Source organism: Perca fluviatilis, chromosome 14 (genome assembly GCF_010015445.1).
Source record: "Perca fluviatilis chromosome 14, GENO_Pfluv_1.0, whole genome shotgun sequence".
NCBI lineage: Eukaryota > Metazoa > Chordata > Actinopteri > Perciformes > Percidae > Perca > Perca fluviatilis.
Genome location: NC_053125.1, coordinates 7,874,442 through 7,892,496, shown reverse-complemented (window position 1 = coordinate 7,892,496; position 18,055 = coordinate 7,874,442). Strand labels below are relative to the sequence as shown.

Below are 18,055 nucleotides of genomic sequence, written 5' to 3'. Positions count from 1 at the left end.
ACAATACAACCAAGGATTAGACCAGTTTATCCTGATGTCACTCTTGCCGGGTACTATACACACAACCCAAGGGCCCTACATTAATTTGTTGATTTTGCCGTGTCATTCATTGAATGACTTATTCCTTTATTCTGGCAGTTTGAGGCAGGAGTGAAGTTTGGCAATCCTACGAGGTTGTTCAGTTTCCATTGAAATATACTGCTTTTACCTCCATTCGTGGCCTACATATGTTATTAACTGTAATTAAACACCAAGCAAATTATTTGTTTGCAGAGGAAGGAGCAAAAAAAAAAAAGTATTTGCTTATGTCAAACTTCAGTCACAATTAAGGAGTTAAATTAGAGCCCTAACCAACACAATAAGGGCATGACTACAGACAGTACACACAGCTGTACAATGCACCTAACGTTCACCAGCAAAACATTGTGGTTCTCTAGGACGATTTCCCTGCACTGGTGATAAAAGACACACCCCTTTGTTTACTGACTGTTGTTAGATACAGCATGCAAAGACTCCACAGACTGACTATAACAGCAGCACAGTGACATCTAGTAAGAAACAAAGCCCCACAATGCTGTTCTTCTTTTTCATGGTCTTTTTTTTTTTTTTATCTAATGCAAAACCTGCTGTCAAATACTCCTTTAGGCAAATGGTTTTTTTTTATCTTTAAGTAATCTCAACGGACAATGATAATTTGTGAGGTGCAACGGTTGGTTGACAGCCAACGCTTATCAAAATACAGTATTTGTTTGCCGTCTAGTCAAGAGGCAGCACTGTCTCTGCTTTTATTATGTGATTTATAGTATTAGGTAGTCACAAACTACCCCCCCACCTTCCATCACCACCCACCCAGACAAAAACATACACAGTAACCACAATCAAGACCATTTAACAAAATAGAAACAAAATAGACAACAAACCAAAATAAACATATGTATAAATGACAACACCATAAGCCCATCGTACACGTCTCTACCCCACACAAAGCTTCCTAGAAGCCCTACAGAAAGCTCAGGTACTTTCCCCATTTTCTAGTAAAGACATCCAATCTGGCAAACCGTTCATATGACATCTTTTCAGACGCCGCCTACCTAGCCATCTCACAAGCCCACTCCTGGATTGACAGCACCTCTTTTTCTACCAATACTCATGATTTTTTTTTTTATTGTTTTTAGAACTATTTGCTGTGACGCTACACCCATTGCAACCTCAGAACTTACATACATGAAATACAGTATTTGGTAGAAGGTTTTTGGACATCTACAGTCTGTGAGCCAGTTTTTTTACTTTGTCTTTGCTGTTTATTTGTTAGAGTTGTTCCCCAGCGGCCTTGCAGCCTTTAAGAAGATTACCCTTAAAAATGAAAAAAAAAGCCCCCAAAAAAAAAAACATTATATTTTATTTTTTTCCCCCCCCCTAGAGGTGTGGCTGTCCGGACAGGATTTGGTATCTTACATCAGACATTGTGAAGTGACAAAAATAACTTAGGCAATAGTTAGTCAATTCAGATATCCTGATTTGAGCTCACAAACAAGCAGCTGGCTGGATTGTCATTGTATTCTACATCTAGTATCTAAACTCAATACTTTTATTTGTTAGTGAGCAAAATGTGTCTGTAGCACGGAGTATCAAAAACTGGCCCGGAATATCTGGTCAGATTTATAATTGTGTTATTAATTAATCAGATAGTAATTTTGCCTCTTTTATATTTGATTATTAGTTAGTTCATGCATAGCTGCTTGTGTTATTGTTATTGTTATGTTATTGTGTTACAATATTTAACATTTGAGAACTTTAGCTTCTTTTGTTTTTCTCAAAGTAAGGTATCAAAAATAGTATTGTTTTGGTATTGGCACTGTATTGTATCAGCACTAGTATTGAAAAATGTTAAATGATACCCAGGTTTAAAGTACCCATATTGTAAAAAGTGAGATTTCTTTTTTGGATTATAAAGCAGGTCGAGGTGCTAGATAGATACAGTGAAAGTATCAAAACGCCCAATCCACAGAGAAATGCACACAGCCCGTATTCAGAAACTGTGCCTTTAAACGAGCCGTCAGGACTTCTGTACGGGTGTGATGTCACAACTATATTATATATACAGTATAAGTAGAAAGTGCCATTACAGTACCGTTACAGTCATTCCCTGGCTGCAATAACGGTGTAGAGACCCAATCAAAGCAGACTTTTTTTTTTCGGGATGGGGGCTTTTTTTAGAGACAGGCGCTAAAACGGAGCATTTCAGACAGAGGGTGAATACAGGTATATTCAGACAGACCCAAACCCAAAATACAAGTATGATCCTGAAAATGAGAATAATAAAGGACCTTTAAATCTCACTATTCTATCTGATGACTTGATACTGTTAATGCAGATTCAAAAGAGACCTGTTGTTCATTTTCTACCCCTTTTTAGGAAGTCCTGGTCGAACACCTCGAGGTCTGTGTGGAGGCATTGTGGAAAGCCGAACGCTATGAGCTCATCACGCACATTGCCAAGCTTATTATCCCCATCTACGAGAAGCGTCACGAGTATGAGGTACTGTGGCAACATCCCTCAAACAGATATATCATAAACATGCAGCCACTGTTTCTTACCTTTCCTTGCAAAGTGATTCATCAATGTCCCCATGCTTATGAGGGTCTAGTAATCACATCTATGTAAGGCCTTTGGTTTGTAGAAACATTTTATTGATATAAATACTTGTGTGTAAAGTTTACCACATTTATTTTCCACTCATCATTAAACTCCTCGGCTTCTTAGACTTGTTGACTTGCACCCAAAGAGTTGTTAGCATCTCTTCATCTCAATATATATTGTTTGCCAGCAGGTCGATATATAAAAGCGGAAACTTTACTTAACATGAGACCAGTTTGACCATTCCAACTACATATTTTAATGTCACGGTCTCACTTTTTGGGAATGCAACCTAGTTGTTATCAAGTGCTTTTAATGGCTCCTCCCTGTTGCTTTTAAAAACACAACAGGATGGGGAAAGGTCAGGGTCACTGGAGCCTCCCTACACACAGCAGAACAAGACGTGAGATTACCAGTCTATCATAGGGCTTATAGACAGGCTAACATGTTCACACTCACGTCTATCACCAAAGAGTTTCTAAATTGCCTAAATAGCCATATAATTATCTCAAGCAAAACTAAAAGGTATTTTCGAGGCACCCTGGCTTGTTTCTACACGCACTGCTTAGCTGTTTAAACAAGCATTAAGGAAATAGTCCAACTCTGATGCCATCTGTCTTATTTTTCCAGAAACTAAGCCGACTGTACGACACGCTGCACAGAGCCTACAACAAGATAATGGAGGTGATACACTCAGGCCGCAGGATGCTTGGGACATACTTCAGAGTGGCTTTTTATGGACAGGTGAGGTTATCAAGCAGCTTTAAGGGCTCTTTAATGTAAAGTGCAAGGGCAAACACCTTAGGCACAAAGTGCACCTGAAGCACACATCACTATGCTGCGTGCAAAAAGGTTGAGTACATTGGAATGTAAGTGTCATAGGTGGCGTGATGAATCATTCTCGCAGTTAATGGTCAATATAGGATTGCAGTTAAAGGGAACTCTGACCTTTCCAGGAAACTTTAAAATATGCGCAAGACAAATAGATGTTTAGTTGAAAGGAGACTGGAGTGAACATAAGCCGCTTTCCGACCAAGTAGTTCCAGGAACGTGGTTATAGGATAAGCAGATCTACTAACTACTAGCGTTAAAATCAGAAAACACATACACCAAAAAAGTATGAACTAAATACTAAATCTAATGTATATAGCATATTTGTCATAATTTAAACTCCCGAAGAGAAACGGGTATCTTTCTCGCCCCCGCCTGTGTGTGTGTGTGTGTGTGTGTGTGTGTCCACGCTTGTGGAGTTTAACTCCGAAAAGACAGCTAACCACAGGTTCCCGTTGATCTTATGATGGACATGTGTTATGATATTTAAACAAACGAACCGTCAACGGCCAAATAAAAGCCTGTCATTTACCAGAGCAGTCTGAGCGACCTCCAGCTTACAGCGGGGTCTCTGAGCGTGACTGGCCGAGCGGCGAGCTTGCGGCCGGGGCAGGCGCCTGCTGGCTGTCTCCTCACTTCATGGAGCTTCTCAACTCCGAAAACTTTGAAGCAAATTGTCAATTCAGCATCAATTTTTGCAAGACTGCCTATATTCAAAATCTAAACACTTAATTTTCGCCCAAAACGTCGTCAGAAGTGAATTTAGTGATGAATAAGATGGCTAAAATTGTCCCGCGTTGGTCTGTCTGTACGTACGGGTGACCCTCCGTGACTCGGTTCCTACGGTTCGTAACGGGAACAGCGAAAAGACCCTTCCCTGAAGTAGGAGCTGAAAGAGTTACAGGAACTGCGGCCAGAGGAACTTAAAAATCCCCAAATTGGTCCAGTCGGACACAAGAAAAAAGGGTTCTAGGAATTTTATGTTCTAGGAACTGCAAAAATCCCTCTGGTCGGAAAGCAGCTATAGTGTGTTAGACTGTGAAGTGTCTATGTCCATCCCTAGGATGTCACACACAAAGTAACAGAATACAGAGTTAGAACCAACAGGCTTGCGTGCACAAGTATGTGTTTAATTTGCATGATTTAATCAATGTAAACACAGTGGATTATCATGGCCAATGGCTCCGTACATTTATCACACATATTTGCCCTGCTACCTAATTAACTGAAGGAGTATAAAGTATTTACAGTATAAAGCAGCTGTGGATTACAGATACTGCTAAGAATCCACAGTTTTTGTTCAGTACTATATGTGACATTTTCCGCTATAATTATAAAAAACTTGTTGGCGTTGTTGGTGAGTGGGGAGCCTTTGCTGTGGTAGTGACTCCTATAACTTGGGTGGGCCGACTGCACAAGTGGAGCTGGATTAATGGGGGATCACATGAACCACTCATGCGTTTACACTTTTTATGCTGCGGCAGGTAGCGACCATGTCTCAGCGGTAGCACATAACTGCTGTATGTACACTCTCCCTGTAGCAGGATTCGCTGCCACCGCGGGTTACCCTCAGCACAGAACACAGCAGACAGACAATGTACAGGCCAACAATATTTATTCTCTCTGACTGCTCACTTCACGATTATAAACTGTGCGCCTCCGACCGGCCCAACTACTTGAATCGCACAGCCTGTTGCTCAATGTTTAACAAAACGATCTCCAACGGTTCAGTCCTTTAAAGACAGTGGTATTATTAGTGTCTGGGGTTTCTCTTAAAAAAGCCTAAAGCTTTACAGTTAGAAGTACAATTTTGTTACAAAACATTAGAGCTGGAAAGATTCATTGATTAATCAATTAGTTGTCAACCATTAAATTAATCGACTAATTGGTTTGAGTAATTCAAAAATTCTCAGATTCTAGGTTCTTAAGTGAGAATATTTTCTGATTTCTTCACTCCTCTGTGACAGTAAACTAAATATCTTTGAGTTATGGACAAAACAAGACGTTTGAGGCCGTCACCTTGGGCTTTGGGAAACCCTGATCGACATTTTTGCACCATTTTCTGACTTTTTTATAGACCAAACAACTAATCGATTAATCAAGAACAGTGTTTCCTTTAGGATTTTTTTTTTAGCAGTGGGGGCAGGTCTGTCCGAGCAACAACCAACAACTTTGGTGGAGCTGTTCGTTTAATAGTCGACTCGGAAGAAAGGGAACGTTTTGACAATAAACTACATCAACACAGCAGTATGTGGAGTTAAACTGGACGGGCCCAATAACCTCTGAATAGTTCTACTTGTTGTTAAATTGCAATGTGAGCGGCAGCCAACGGGGGGGTGCATTATGTCGGCAGGACCATTTAAAAGGAAACCGTGACTATTGTGCGTCTGCCTTATTTGTGATACTGTGGCGGCAGAAATGTTGCCATGGCGGGCCGCCACTACAAAATCTACATAGAGGAAACACTGAAGAAAATAATTGACAGATTAATTGACAATAAAAAAAAAATGAATCATTGGTTGCAGCCCTAAGACATGATGTGGCTCTGTATTGTTTTGTTTAGGTGAACCGAGGCAAGACATTCAAGTCATACTACTGCAACTGTACAAATACAAAGCAGGATGTTCAGAGTTATTTTAATGACCGAACAAAGTGCACAGAAAATGCAATATGATGCCATCTGTACAAGCTTCAGAGTGAATGCCCAGCCCTCATGACACATAAAGAATGGCTGTTTAAACATGTCTTGATCGTTTTGTTGGGATTGCATTAGGCAATGTTACAAATCCCTTTCCCATCTCAGATATATAATGGAAATGTGCCAAATGGTAAAAACTGTAATTACAAAAATACTTTGGAAAGGCAACCAAGGGAAACACGGTAACTATAATTACATGCAAAGGTTACATCTACAGCTTGTGACGGCACAGCGACAAGCAGGTTCAAGATGGTGGATGTATTAAATGAAATTGAATAGCTGTAGTAAGGTTAGAAGTAAACGGACACTTTCAGAAAATGTGTCATGCAAAGGTGGTGGATGTGTTGCATCTTACTTGTTCAGAGGGCAAAAACATGAAACAAGTCTGAAAAAGTCACATCCTACCATCTTTATAATGATATTGGCACCTAAAGTTGTTTTGTATTAAAAGCACAGACGGAAAAATAAAACATGTAAGTGTGTGTTTTGTGTGCATGTTTCTTCCCGCACACTTCAGATGAACCGTCTCTTATTGCATTTATTGAGTGAACTTGTGTATTTTGTGCAGGGCTTCTTCGAGGAGGAGGACGGGAAGGAGTACATTTACAAAGAGCCCAAACTCACTGGCCTGTCCGAAATCTCTCAGCGGCTGCTGACACTCTACGGGGAAAAGTTTGGGCCAGAAAACGTCAAGATAATACAGGACTCAAATAAGGTGCAGCAGATAAATGTGGGAAGGAAAAGGTGGAAGATGTTTGGAATGAATAGTGTTGATGTGAATGATTGGCTGAAATACAGTTATTACTGATAAAGTAATTTGGAATTGCAGCCCGGCTCTATTCTTTTTTCTTTTTCTTTTTAGAAAATATCACTTGTCCAACATAATGTGGGAAATATTTTCCTCTCTGTGTTATTGTGAAGAGTCACTTGACAAGTTTAAAATCGATTGTGAGTCAGTGGAGGTCAATGGGGCAGCATGAGTTGTAGCAGTCGGGTGTTTGAAGTAGAGGGATGTTTTAGGACCATGGTGATATCAGCTCAGTTCAGTCACTTTTTTCCCAGCCACTATTATCCCAAATGAGAAACTTGATCTGCAGTCAAGAGTGCAAGATAAATAACCCATCCAAACAACGTACAAATAAACGAAAAGACAACAATACAAAGACACAAAGTGCAAAAATGTAGATGCTTTTGGAGGACATTTACATTACATTTACTCCTATCCAAGCCTCGATGACCTTATCTCAATATCTATCTTTGCAATTATATTTTATTAAAGGTAATTGCTTTTCCCGCAGGTTAACCCCAAAGAGCTGGATGCCAAGTTCGCCTACATCCAGGTGACGTTTGTCAAGGCCTACTTTGACGAGAAGGAGGCACCGGAGAAGAAGACTGACTTTGAGAAGTGCCACAACATCAACCGCTTTGTGTTCGAGACGCCATACACGCTGTCGGGCAAGAAACACGGCGGGGTGGAGGAGCAGTGCAAGAGGAGGAGCATGCTCACAAGTACACGAAACACACAGCCATTCACAAACACTTTGCTTTTCCGCGTCATCTCTTGAAACGCACCAGAGGCGCACAGCTACTTCTCTGAACTACATCACATTAATAATGCATTTATCGTTGTTATCATGATGACACATCTCACAGAGACTACAAAGCAAAAACCTCAGCTCACTTCATCTCTCCCATTTGAACTCATAGTTGATGGTGTTTGTACAAACACTGGACTCTTATCTTGCAGAGCGATGTGCCTACGTATCATTTGTCGGCTGCTCACCCATTGGTCTGTGCACGTGTACAGTTCTAGGAACCTCCTATTTAGCAGTTTACATTCAAACAGCTGGTTACTGTAGCCGGGATCCCCCCCGGCCACATCCTATTCAAGTACCTCTGGCTTATCACATATTATTGACAAGCACCCTCAAGCCTTGTTGTTCTTTCTTATTGACCGAACATGCAGTTGTTATTGTGAACATACAGTTGCTACGCAGAGAGACAATACTCTGACAGCGTCTGTTTGACTATTTCACGCTTAAAAAGCAGAAAAAAACGGCAGATGCTTTGGCTCATTCTGCTGCTTGTTTTCGATGGCATCAAAACAAATAAAGTATTGCCACAGTAAGCTGCAAAAACCTTTATACAGTGTGCCTTTTTGTCATCACATTTGATTGCTTGCATGCATCACCTAAAGATGACCCCGAAGCATGTCACTCGCAGTTAGTTTTTATTTGCGTGCAACGCGCCAACCAGTTTGTCCTGTTCTCTTTTATCTCCAGCTAGCAATACCTTCCCGTATGTGAAAAAGCGCGTGGAGGTGGTGGGGGAGAAGCAGCTGGAGCTGAAGCCGGTGGATGTGGCCATAGATGAGATGAAGGCGCGGACGGCAGAGCTGACCAAACTCTGCTCCAGCCAGGAGGTGGACATGATCCAGCTGCAGCTCAAACTGCAGGGCTGCGTCTCTGTGCAGGTAAAGCAAGGCCCCACAGAGACACAGCCAAGTGAAAGACAAATATATTTTTCATTTGTAAAGTTTGCAGGCAGCACTTTTTTTATTAGTCATTGCACGTTTCTGTAATAACGTGTGAATTATGTGAGAGTTACAAATGAAATGTATACACAAACACAACGCAACAATAACAAAAAGGATTGTTCATTTAGATGTGTATGTTTGTATATGCAAATGGTGTACATATTTATGTGCATACAGAGTCCAATGAGTCCAATCACAAGACGCATGCAGAGACACATTCTAATGCCAGGTGGGAATGGACATACTTGGATCGGTCCACTTCGTCCAATGCCAAGTCTGAACAGGGCCTTTCAGTGACATGAGAAAGCACAAATATAAATGTGGGTTGTTATCTGTGCACTGATCCGAGTGAAAGAATGCTTAACACTTCCAGGCATGTTTTGCTGCAGGTGAATGCCGGTCCCATGGCCTACGCCCGAGCATTCTTGGATGACAGTAAATCCAACCAGTCAGGCAACAAGAAAATAAAAGACCTCAAGGACATTTTCAGGTACAATTTGTTTGTCCCTAAATGACTAAGCTGCTCCTCCTTCCTCATTGCTGAGGGGTGTACTAGGAAGCGAGATGAGTCGGGTGGCGAGGTATGCAAAGTCTAAAGCCAGGGTTTTCAATGTCACAAAGGTGGCTCCCTTTTTCTAATCTGGCTTGATCGCCACGGTAATTTATGCTGCACAGCTAACCTGGTCCGGACCAGTTTTTAAAGATAATTTTTTGGGGGGCATTTTAAGGCCTTTATTGATAGGACAGCTGAAGAAACGAAAGCAGGGGGGAGAGAGAGGGGGAATGACATGCAGCAAAGGGTCGGAGTCGAACCCGGGCCTGCTGTGTCGAGGAGTAAGCCTCTATATATGGGCGCCTGCTCTACCAACTGAGCTATCCGGGCACCTGTCCGGACCCGTTTTTGATTGGAGTTTCGGCTTGAAATCGGCTAAAAAAGCTCCATTCACTAATCAACTCCTTGGAAAGCGGCATCACTCTATAGTTTGTGTTCAATCTATGAGCAATACAGATTCTCAGCTGAGGGAATACGTTGATTAAATTAAATGAAAACCTGTTGAGCTGTAACTGACACTGGATACAGGCCATGCAGTTAGCGCTTACTGTATCACGTTGCCGGTTTTTTGCCATGACATCAGTATAACATCAGTTATGCAGAAAATCGGAGTGATTTCATCCGTAACGTTGTCGTTTCTCTCACTGAACTACTGAACATGTTTGTAGTGTTCTCTGGTTATTTGCCCATGCTGGCTCTAAAAGAAGCTTCTATAAATCATACATTAGGAGTTCACTATATTAATATTCAGTTTGATGTTTACTTGCATATGAAATGCGGCGTTATTCCGCCAAACCATAACGTTACCACTTTGGACGAGGTTTTTATTGGTTCTGATTTGCTGAAGTCTGTTTTACACATTGCTGTTATATTGCAGCTAATAGAACACAGATTAGAACATTGATTAGTCTATTGGTATTTATTGTAGATAATATTCAATCAATAAAATGCATTTTACTTTGATTTGTCCAAGCTAAATGCATCTAGCGGTAAAATAAATATATTAAAATAAAATAAATATATAAGTAATTTTCCGCCAGCATTCCTGTTATATTTTTTTGATATTCTTTAAAATCTTACTTTTTTTGTGATTAACAATTTTTTTTATTTCTTATAAACAACATACCCCCCACCCCTTCGCCATCTCCGCCCACACAGACAAAAATCAAGAAAAGATGACGCAGTAACTAGAATATTTAATACCATTCAACAAAATAGAAACAAAATAGACAATAAGCCATAAACCTAAATAAGCATCTGTATTAATGACAGCACCATAAGCCCAACGTACACGTCTCTCCCCCGCACAAAGCTTCCTAGGAGCCCTCCAGAAAGCTCAGGTACTTTCCCCATTTTCTAGTTAAGACATCCAATCTGAGAAACCGTTCATATGACATCTTTTCAAACGCCGCCAGCCTAGCCTTCTCACTAGCCCACTCCTGGATTGACGGCACCCCTTCATTCCTCCATCCTCTAAAAAGAATCTGTCTGGCTATCATTAAACTAGTCTGGACCCAGCTTCATATGTGCTCATCCATCCCGCTAAGGATTGACCCATATCTCCCAGAACAAATAATCTTGGGCGGAATGGAACCTGGGTCCCTGCAATCCGACATAGGTTATCTGTCTATTTTTAAAACCGTATTCATATTGAAAACTTTGTCGTGCCACCCGTTATCTCTGATTAGGGCTTCAGGCTTTATAAAATACTTAATATAATTAAATACAGCTGTCGAACTTCCTTCGTGGTACACCCCTCTGGTTAAAAAAAAGAAAAAAAGTTTAATCCTCAACGCAGAGGTCCAGGGTTTGAATCCGACCTGAGACGATTTCCTGCATGTCTTCCCCCCTCTCCCCTTTATCACCTAGCTGTCCTATCAAATAAAGATGGAAAAGCCCCAAAAATTATCTTATAAAAAATTATGCGATAACATTGTTGAATATTGCGATAACGATATTACTCGCGATATATAAACAGATGTTAAAGTGTTCTCAGTTCTGCTGCTTTCAGTATTCTGCTAAAACACAACAAATTGCTTGTTAAATAAAAAAAAACAAATGAAAGGAAATCATTTCCAACGGTATTTTATTGAACAAACTGAACATTGAATTGAATATAAAAGGCAGCACTAAAAAAAGAATGACAGCTGCATTTTAAAGCTCAGTTTTCTACTCATATTCTCCTTCAACTACCAAAAAAAAAAAAAAAAGCTGCGTTGGGAGTGTTCTTCGCGATATGTCGCAGCCTTTCGCGATGACGAGAAAAAAAAACTATATATTTTGCAGCCCTAGTTTAAATGACAATTAAGTTAGTCATTTAACTTTTGCTATTTGCAGGCGTTTTGTCCAGGCTTGCAGTATGGCTCTGGACATAAACGAGCGTCTGATCAAAGAGGACCAGTTTGAGTACCACGAGGGCCTGAAGGCCAACTTCAAAGACATGGTGAAGGAACTGTCGGACATCATCCACGAGCAGGTAATCGCACTTTAACAATTCAGTGTTCTGGCGGAGGGAACTTTACCGCCTCGCAGCCACACACAGACCCTGTTCCTCGATGACACACACACACACACACACACACACACACACACACACACACACACACAGATGTTTAGTTCTCCTTTAATGTGCTGTTGGTCAGAAACAGGGGCCTCCTGTATGGCAAATTCAAATTCTGCCTCGCAACCATTATCACTTACAAGTCATTTTGTCAGCATAAATAATAATAATAATAATTCATTGAAGCATTAGAGCGTGCTGGATGTGAGGATACGTGAGTGGTAGTCTATATCAACGATGTTCCATTTCCGGGATTGCTCTGTAGCCGCCGGATATCTTTTGCCTTGGGCCTCCTTTGTGTTAGCATTCTAAACTCCGGTGGATTTATGAGGACTACGGTTAACTTTTTTTTTTTCAATGCCCGAGGCACCACAGACAAAATTCTTTCAACCTCTGTGGTCCCGCGGTTGGAGGCAGTGGAGAGCACGCATATCTGAAAATCTGAACGAGTAAAACACAAACTATCTATAGACCATCTGTAGGGCTAGATACCACAAGCAAGTGACAAATGTGTTTATTTGTAATTCTGGGTGGTGCAACCCTTTTTAAATGATATGCAGGCCATTACGGTTGCATTATAACCAGCCGTGCTCCATGAAAAAAGGCATGTTAATGAGATCATCATCCACTGGGAAACGTGTGGAACCAGTATTGTGCAAACTCAAATCTCTAAATCAAACTACACATGTGTAGCAATAATCACTAACATTTTGGATCCTGTTTTCGCTATCCACAAGTTCACACACAAATTACAATCCTTGTAATGAGTGAGTACTATTTTATTACGGTATACCCACAATTCCCTTCGGGCAGCAGCAGATTTGAAGTTAATTGCACGGTGTGGGTTTATTTGCTGGTGAGGCTATACAAATCCACGTAAGTGAACCTGAGTGATTCACTTTTATTTTATTTACTTGCACAGGAGGAGCCAGTATAACCGCTTTGGTTATGTATTGCATGGCATACTGATGTGTCATATGATACTTGTTGATTGTTAATGTTTAACGTATATGTCATGATCAGACTTGTGAGTGAGTCATGATGAGTTGCGGAAGCTGCATTAATTCAACGTCCTGGAATAATTGGAAAAGTGAATTTCCTCTCGAACATTTCCTGAAGTGATGATGTATGGCATTGGCATGCACTCATCTGCCCCCTGTTCTTAAAACCTCATCTAACGCTGTGCTTTGTTCTCTCACTGGAGTGAGCCGTGGGTGTTTTTACAGCAGTGTTCGTTCTTGTGCCTGCTGACATTTGATATGACTTTACTGATCTGATCTGACCAAGCTAACTGGTGTACCTTTTTCTCTCCAATGTGCTGGCCTTTAGCTTTGAGGAAAAACAGGTAATGTGATCATGAAGTGTATGAAGTTGTTTTTTTGTCCTTTTTTTTTTGCAACTCATTCATTCTGAATTTGCACCTTACAGTAGTTCATTTCTTCCAGACATGTTGGGGTTAAATCCAAAGGTAATCTAAATAAAAAAAAAAACAATAAAACAGCGATACTATGGAAATATTCAATTCAATTGAATTCTAAATAGGTGATTGATTAGTCGGGCCTTAATTATAGACTAGTGATAATGAAAGAGAACTAATCAGGCAAATGCAGCAATTTAATAGATATAAAATGCATTCAAGTGGAAACAAATTTAACGTTGTTTTCAGAGAATGAGAGTGGTTTTGGCAGACGTGGCAAACATTTGGCACTTGTTTTATCCTTTCGACAAACTTGTTGGATCACTCTGAGACATGAAAGCGTATTTACACTATGGGTCATGGCCAAAACTGGCTCCACAGATGCCGTTTAAAAAAAGCAAACAAAAAAACACACGCAAACGAGATATGCCACTAATCAAATGATGTTTACATACACAGTAGTGTCCTGTGGTTACGGTTGGAGCTTTTGCATTTCCACACGCGTGTAAAAACAACATCCTGGTAACAGGGCCACCTCAGTTAGTCCATATCATACCAGGATGATGGCGAATAAACATCTGGGTTTCTGCTGTCAGTCACCTCCGTGTGTCAAGTCACACACGTCGGGGGTTGTTAAGTGGCAAAACTTGAAACCCTCTGGAGCATATAGAGTGCCTTGTCATGTTGTTTTCTGTACGTGTCCACAGAGATGTTTAATTGAGGTCTGGTTACTGTGGGGGCAAAGACTGTTAACAGGCCGGGCAGATTTGAATGTGAATGACATCGATGGCTACTTGAATTCAGACAGACAAAAAAAATAATAATCACAATATTTCAGGGAATAGCTGCTATATAATAACAACATCAATGACATTTTTGATGACATGACAGAATACTTAAAGTGATGGTTCGGAGTAATTTACCCTAGGGTCCTTTGCACCATGACCTCGAGCCAAACACCCCCCCAGAAGCTTTTTTCACCTGGGTCTAACATTGGGCGAGTTAGCGTAGAGTAGCGTTAGCCGCTGAATAGCTTAGCGCGGGGCTAATGGACCCACGTTTGTATCTCTTAAATGACCCCACTAATAATGCCCGAAATGATACCAAAGGTCTACACTAGTATATATAAGTTATGCACTCATAAAACCATGGATTGGAAAGTTTGTAAGTACACCAGAAGTTTATGTAAATAACACTTGCCTGCTGGCTTCTGCTCTCTGCTGTTATTGTTGCTGCTGTGAGACGAGTGCTTAGGGACATCTACAAATTACAACACCGAAAAGAGATGCAACAAAAATATTTATTAATTTAACTTATTTTTTAAAGTAAGTGCTGTAATATAACTAGCAGGAGACAAGTAATAATGGAGGTAAGTTTGGAGACATTACCTTATTTAATCATTAAATTAATACATATTTTTGTTGGTATCTCTTCGGTGTAGTAATTTGTAGAGCGCCCTAAGCGCTCGTCTAACTGCAGGTAGCAGCAGCAGCAGCAACAGAGAGCTGAAGAGAGCAGGCAAGTGTTCATAAACTTCTGGTGTACTTACAAACTTTCCAATCCATCGTTTTATGAGAGCATAACCTATATATACTAGCGTGACCTTTGGTATCATTTCGGGCGTTATTAGTGGGGTCATTTAAGAGATACAAACGTGGTCCATTAGCCTCTGGGCTAAGCTATTCAGCGACTAACGCCTCTACGCTAACGCCCTTTAACCCAGGTGAAAAAGGCTTCTGAAGGGTGTTTGCGTTCGGTCAGGTCGCTAGGGTGAAATTACTCCGAACCATCACTTTAAAAAGTATTGTATTATCAATTTAAAGATTATGCAATTGCAATGAAATTAGTGTTGTAGTTTTATGTCAGCATCAATGTTAACAGTTTGCCTTCAACACTGCGAGATGGGGCATTTACGTGGTTTTCGGGAATAATCGGAAAAAGAAAGTGAGCTTCCAACTGGAGAAATCGCACTGTATTAACATTGTGAGACAGCGTGCGCCTTGGCGGAGGTCTGCGCTCTCTGAGTGCCCTTCTAGTTATCACTTGTAACCCAGAGGAGTGGAAAAAGGTCCATTAACTGTCCCGCTCCAAAATGAGTGAAAGTGCCAATTTCTTACACAAGTGCGACAAAAATGACTTAATTCAATAAAATAATATGCAAATGGAATTCAGTTCCAATAGCCCCATAGACTTTTTTTACATGCACTGTTCGAAAACACAGTGTGTCTACAGTTATTTCCTGTTCTGCTGCATGTATGCTTTTAAGCGGTTGGGTTGAAATAAATACATTTGTGAAAAATAAACACATTGCCAGACATCTGAATCCCAGTGATTACATGAGAACGATGATCAAACGAATAAAGTGAAACAATATGCAAAGAAAGAATGTATGCAAACCAGTCAGACATTACATCAGAGAAACACTGAAGAGTACAAACTACAAAGTAACATGTGTTGCAAGGGCAGCAATCAGAAATACTGTGTGGACACTTCCTTGTTCATCTTTATGTTTGTTGTAAGGTTTTTTTTATTTTTTTTTACTCTTTTTACTCTATACTTTAACGGTGTTATGTATTTCATTTTACAAACATGTTTTGAAATTTTTTTTTTTTTTTTACTCTTCACTTCTCTCTCACTGTACATATAGCTTCTCTACGTTGAACCACATCTCATAGTGTGTGGCATTCTATCAGTATGGGTGTGGGCAGAAATATTGATTGGAGTAGGGCTGCACAATTAAAAGCAAATTTATCAACAATGTAGACTTGTACTAGTGCAATATCCATATCGTGGGGGTGTGCAATATTTCTTAAAGGCAAAATAGATGCATGTGTCAAACCATTCTGAATGAAAGTATTGTGACGCTGCAGAGAAGTCGCAGCCTCCGAATCCTATCCTCCAGAGTGAAGAAAACCCTCATATCGTGCAGCCCTAGATTTCAGTTTGGTACACGTGTGTGTCTGACATCTTCCGTCTGCGCTTTCTTTTCACCCCAGATCTACCAGGAGGACATGATGCGCTCGCTCTTACAAAACTCCCTCCATGTGTTCCGTGCCATCAGCGGGACATCCACCAACGTGGGCTGACCACCGGCCCTCCCTCCCTCCCTCCCTCCGCGCCGCCTCCGCCTCCACCTGCCTACATGTATATCCTCTCACTTCTCCCTTAAAAGGACCTGAACTTGTTTCACATCTGCCTAGCTACACTTGCCCACTCTTCCCCCCTCCCCCATTGGTGTGAAGATGCCATTCGGTCATTGCCATTTTGTCAGCGTCGTTGCTGTACGTGCAGTAGATGGCTTGGGGGGCAGGTGAAAGATCGCAGTGCGGCGGGTGGATGTCATGTTCAAAACACAGCAGCAGTATTTCGGAGAATGTATCGCAGCAACGCCAATCAAATGTCAGCATGTCCGGTTCATGTGTTTTGCTGGGACATGCTCGGTTGCACTTTCTTTCTGCCTTTGTAACGAAGTGCAGGATTGACTCTTTATTTTTTATTCTTTTTTTTTACAGGGAGATGCTCAACTAAAGCAATTATTGCCGTCCCCTCTCACTTTCTCTCTCTCTCTCTCTCTCTCTCTCTGCAATGTTGCCCTTCAGATCTATGCAGGACACCACACTCCTTCCAGAATTTCCTTTCTACTACTTGAGGCGACTTTTAGAAAACAAGAGCATGTTTTTTTTTTTTTATTATTGTACCACAGTGGTATGTTTGTACAGACTTTTGGTGTTAAGGCAGCAGGGCGAGCAATATTCCAACTCAACCGGTTCTGTTGTAAAAAAAGGCACCGAAAGCAAAATCATTGTGAGTTACTCAGTCAAGCCAAGGGTTTATTGGCTGGCAGCGCATTCCAGCCAGAGCACCAGATTGTGAAAAACAAGATAAGTGACGTTATAGGTGCCAAAGTTACTACCCAGTTTCTTTTATGACAAATGACTTTTGTTCCAAAGTGTAAGAAGCTACAGACGTCAGGGTTGTATTAAAGCTGTGTGATTAAGCTGAGGGTTTGCTTAACTAAGAAGTAGCTCAATTGCATTGTAAATGTAAAATGCCTTTCGGTGATAACCATGTTCTAGATTGTATTAGAGGTAAGAAATCATGTACTGGAAAAGATTGTGATTAGAAATGATCAGAGCTTGAGAACAATCATAAAGCAGTATTCTCTGTAGAGTCAGAAAGGGGACACACACTGATCCCAGCTGGGTGATCATATTTACTTCCGTTCAGTGAGTAAGTGAAGAAAATCTGGGTTTAGATCCAGTGCCTTTGTGCTTTGCCTCCTGTTATCTCAAGTAACAAGACCTTTATCACACGCTGGCTCTTTACAGTATTTCACAAGTGCTACACTGTAATTAGCAGAGAGATGAATAATATTTAAGCAAATGTACATAATTCATTGCCATGCTGTAAAGTAAATTCAGTTTCCTTGTATGTTTGTATGTACTGTATGTATGTATGTATTTATATTTGTAACATTTTTGGACTCTGTAGTTCAAAGCTGTCCTAGCAGAGAGATTATGTTCCCCCTGTTTTTATTGCATTGTATACTGATGTGCAGCTGCTTGTCCAACTTACTTTGGAAAGCCATTTTCCAATAAAAACGTAAAAAAACTATTGAGAAAGTTCTTTTTTTGAGCTTGGAGACAGTATATCACTGTAAAGAATTTTCATGTAAATTAACAGTAAAGTGCTGGCAGCAGAGGCGCCAGCATTTTACTGTTATTAAACAGTTAGTCCTACTGTTAAATGACTTTACAGCCTGTTACTGTAAAAATAAAACACAACAAATGATGTATGTTTTTACAATTTACAATAAAATACTG

The 18,055-nt window shown here is 40.6% G+C and overlaps 1 protein-coding gene across 1 annotated transcript in view; it reads left to right on the top strand.

The window, feature by feature from the left end:
* The window catches only part of dock11 (dedicator of cytokinesis 11), an 87,057-nt gene extending 69,211 nt beyond the window's left edge, over positions 1 to 17,846 (top strand). The window contains exons 45-53 of the mRNA XM_039822143.1: positions 1,313 to 1,422; positions 2,416 to 2,538; positions 3,268 to 3,381; positions 6,735 to 6,881; positions 7,465 to 7,675; positions 8,449 to 8,639; positions 9,092 to 9,192; positions 11,593 to 11,731; positions 16,229 to 17,846. Coding sequence (XP_039678077.1) covers positions 1,313 to 1,422; positions 2,416 to 2,538; positions 3,268 to 3,381; positions 6,735 to 6,881; positions 7,465 to 7,675; positions 8,449 to 8,639; positions 9,092 to 9,192; positions 11,593 to 11,731; positions 16,229 to 16,318 — 1,226 coding nt within the window. The 3' untranslated portion in view covers positions 16,319 to 17,846. The remainder of the gene's footprint in view (positions 1 to 1,312; positions 1,423 to 2,415; positions 2,539 to 3,267; positions 3,382 to 6,734; positions 6,882 to 7,464; positions 7,676 to 8,448; positions 8,640 to 9,091; positions 9,193 to 11,592; positions 11,732 to 16,228) is intronic.
* The last annotated feature ends 209 nt before the right edge of the window (positions 17,847 to 18,055 follow it).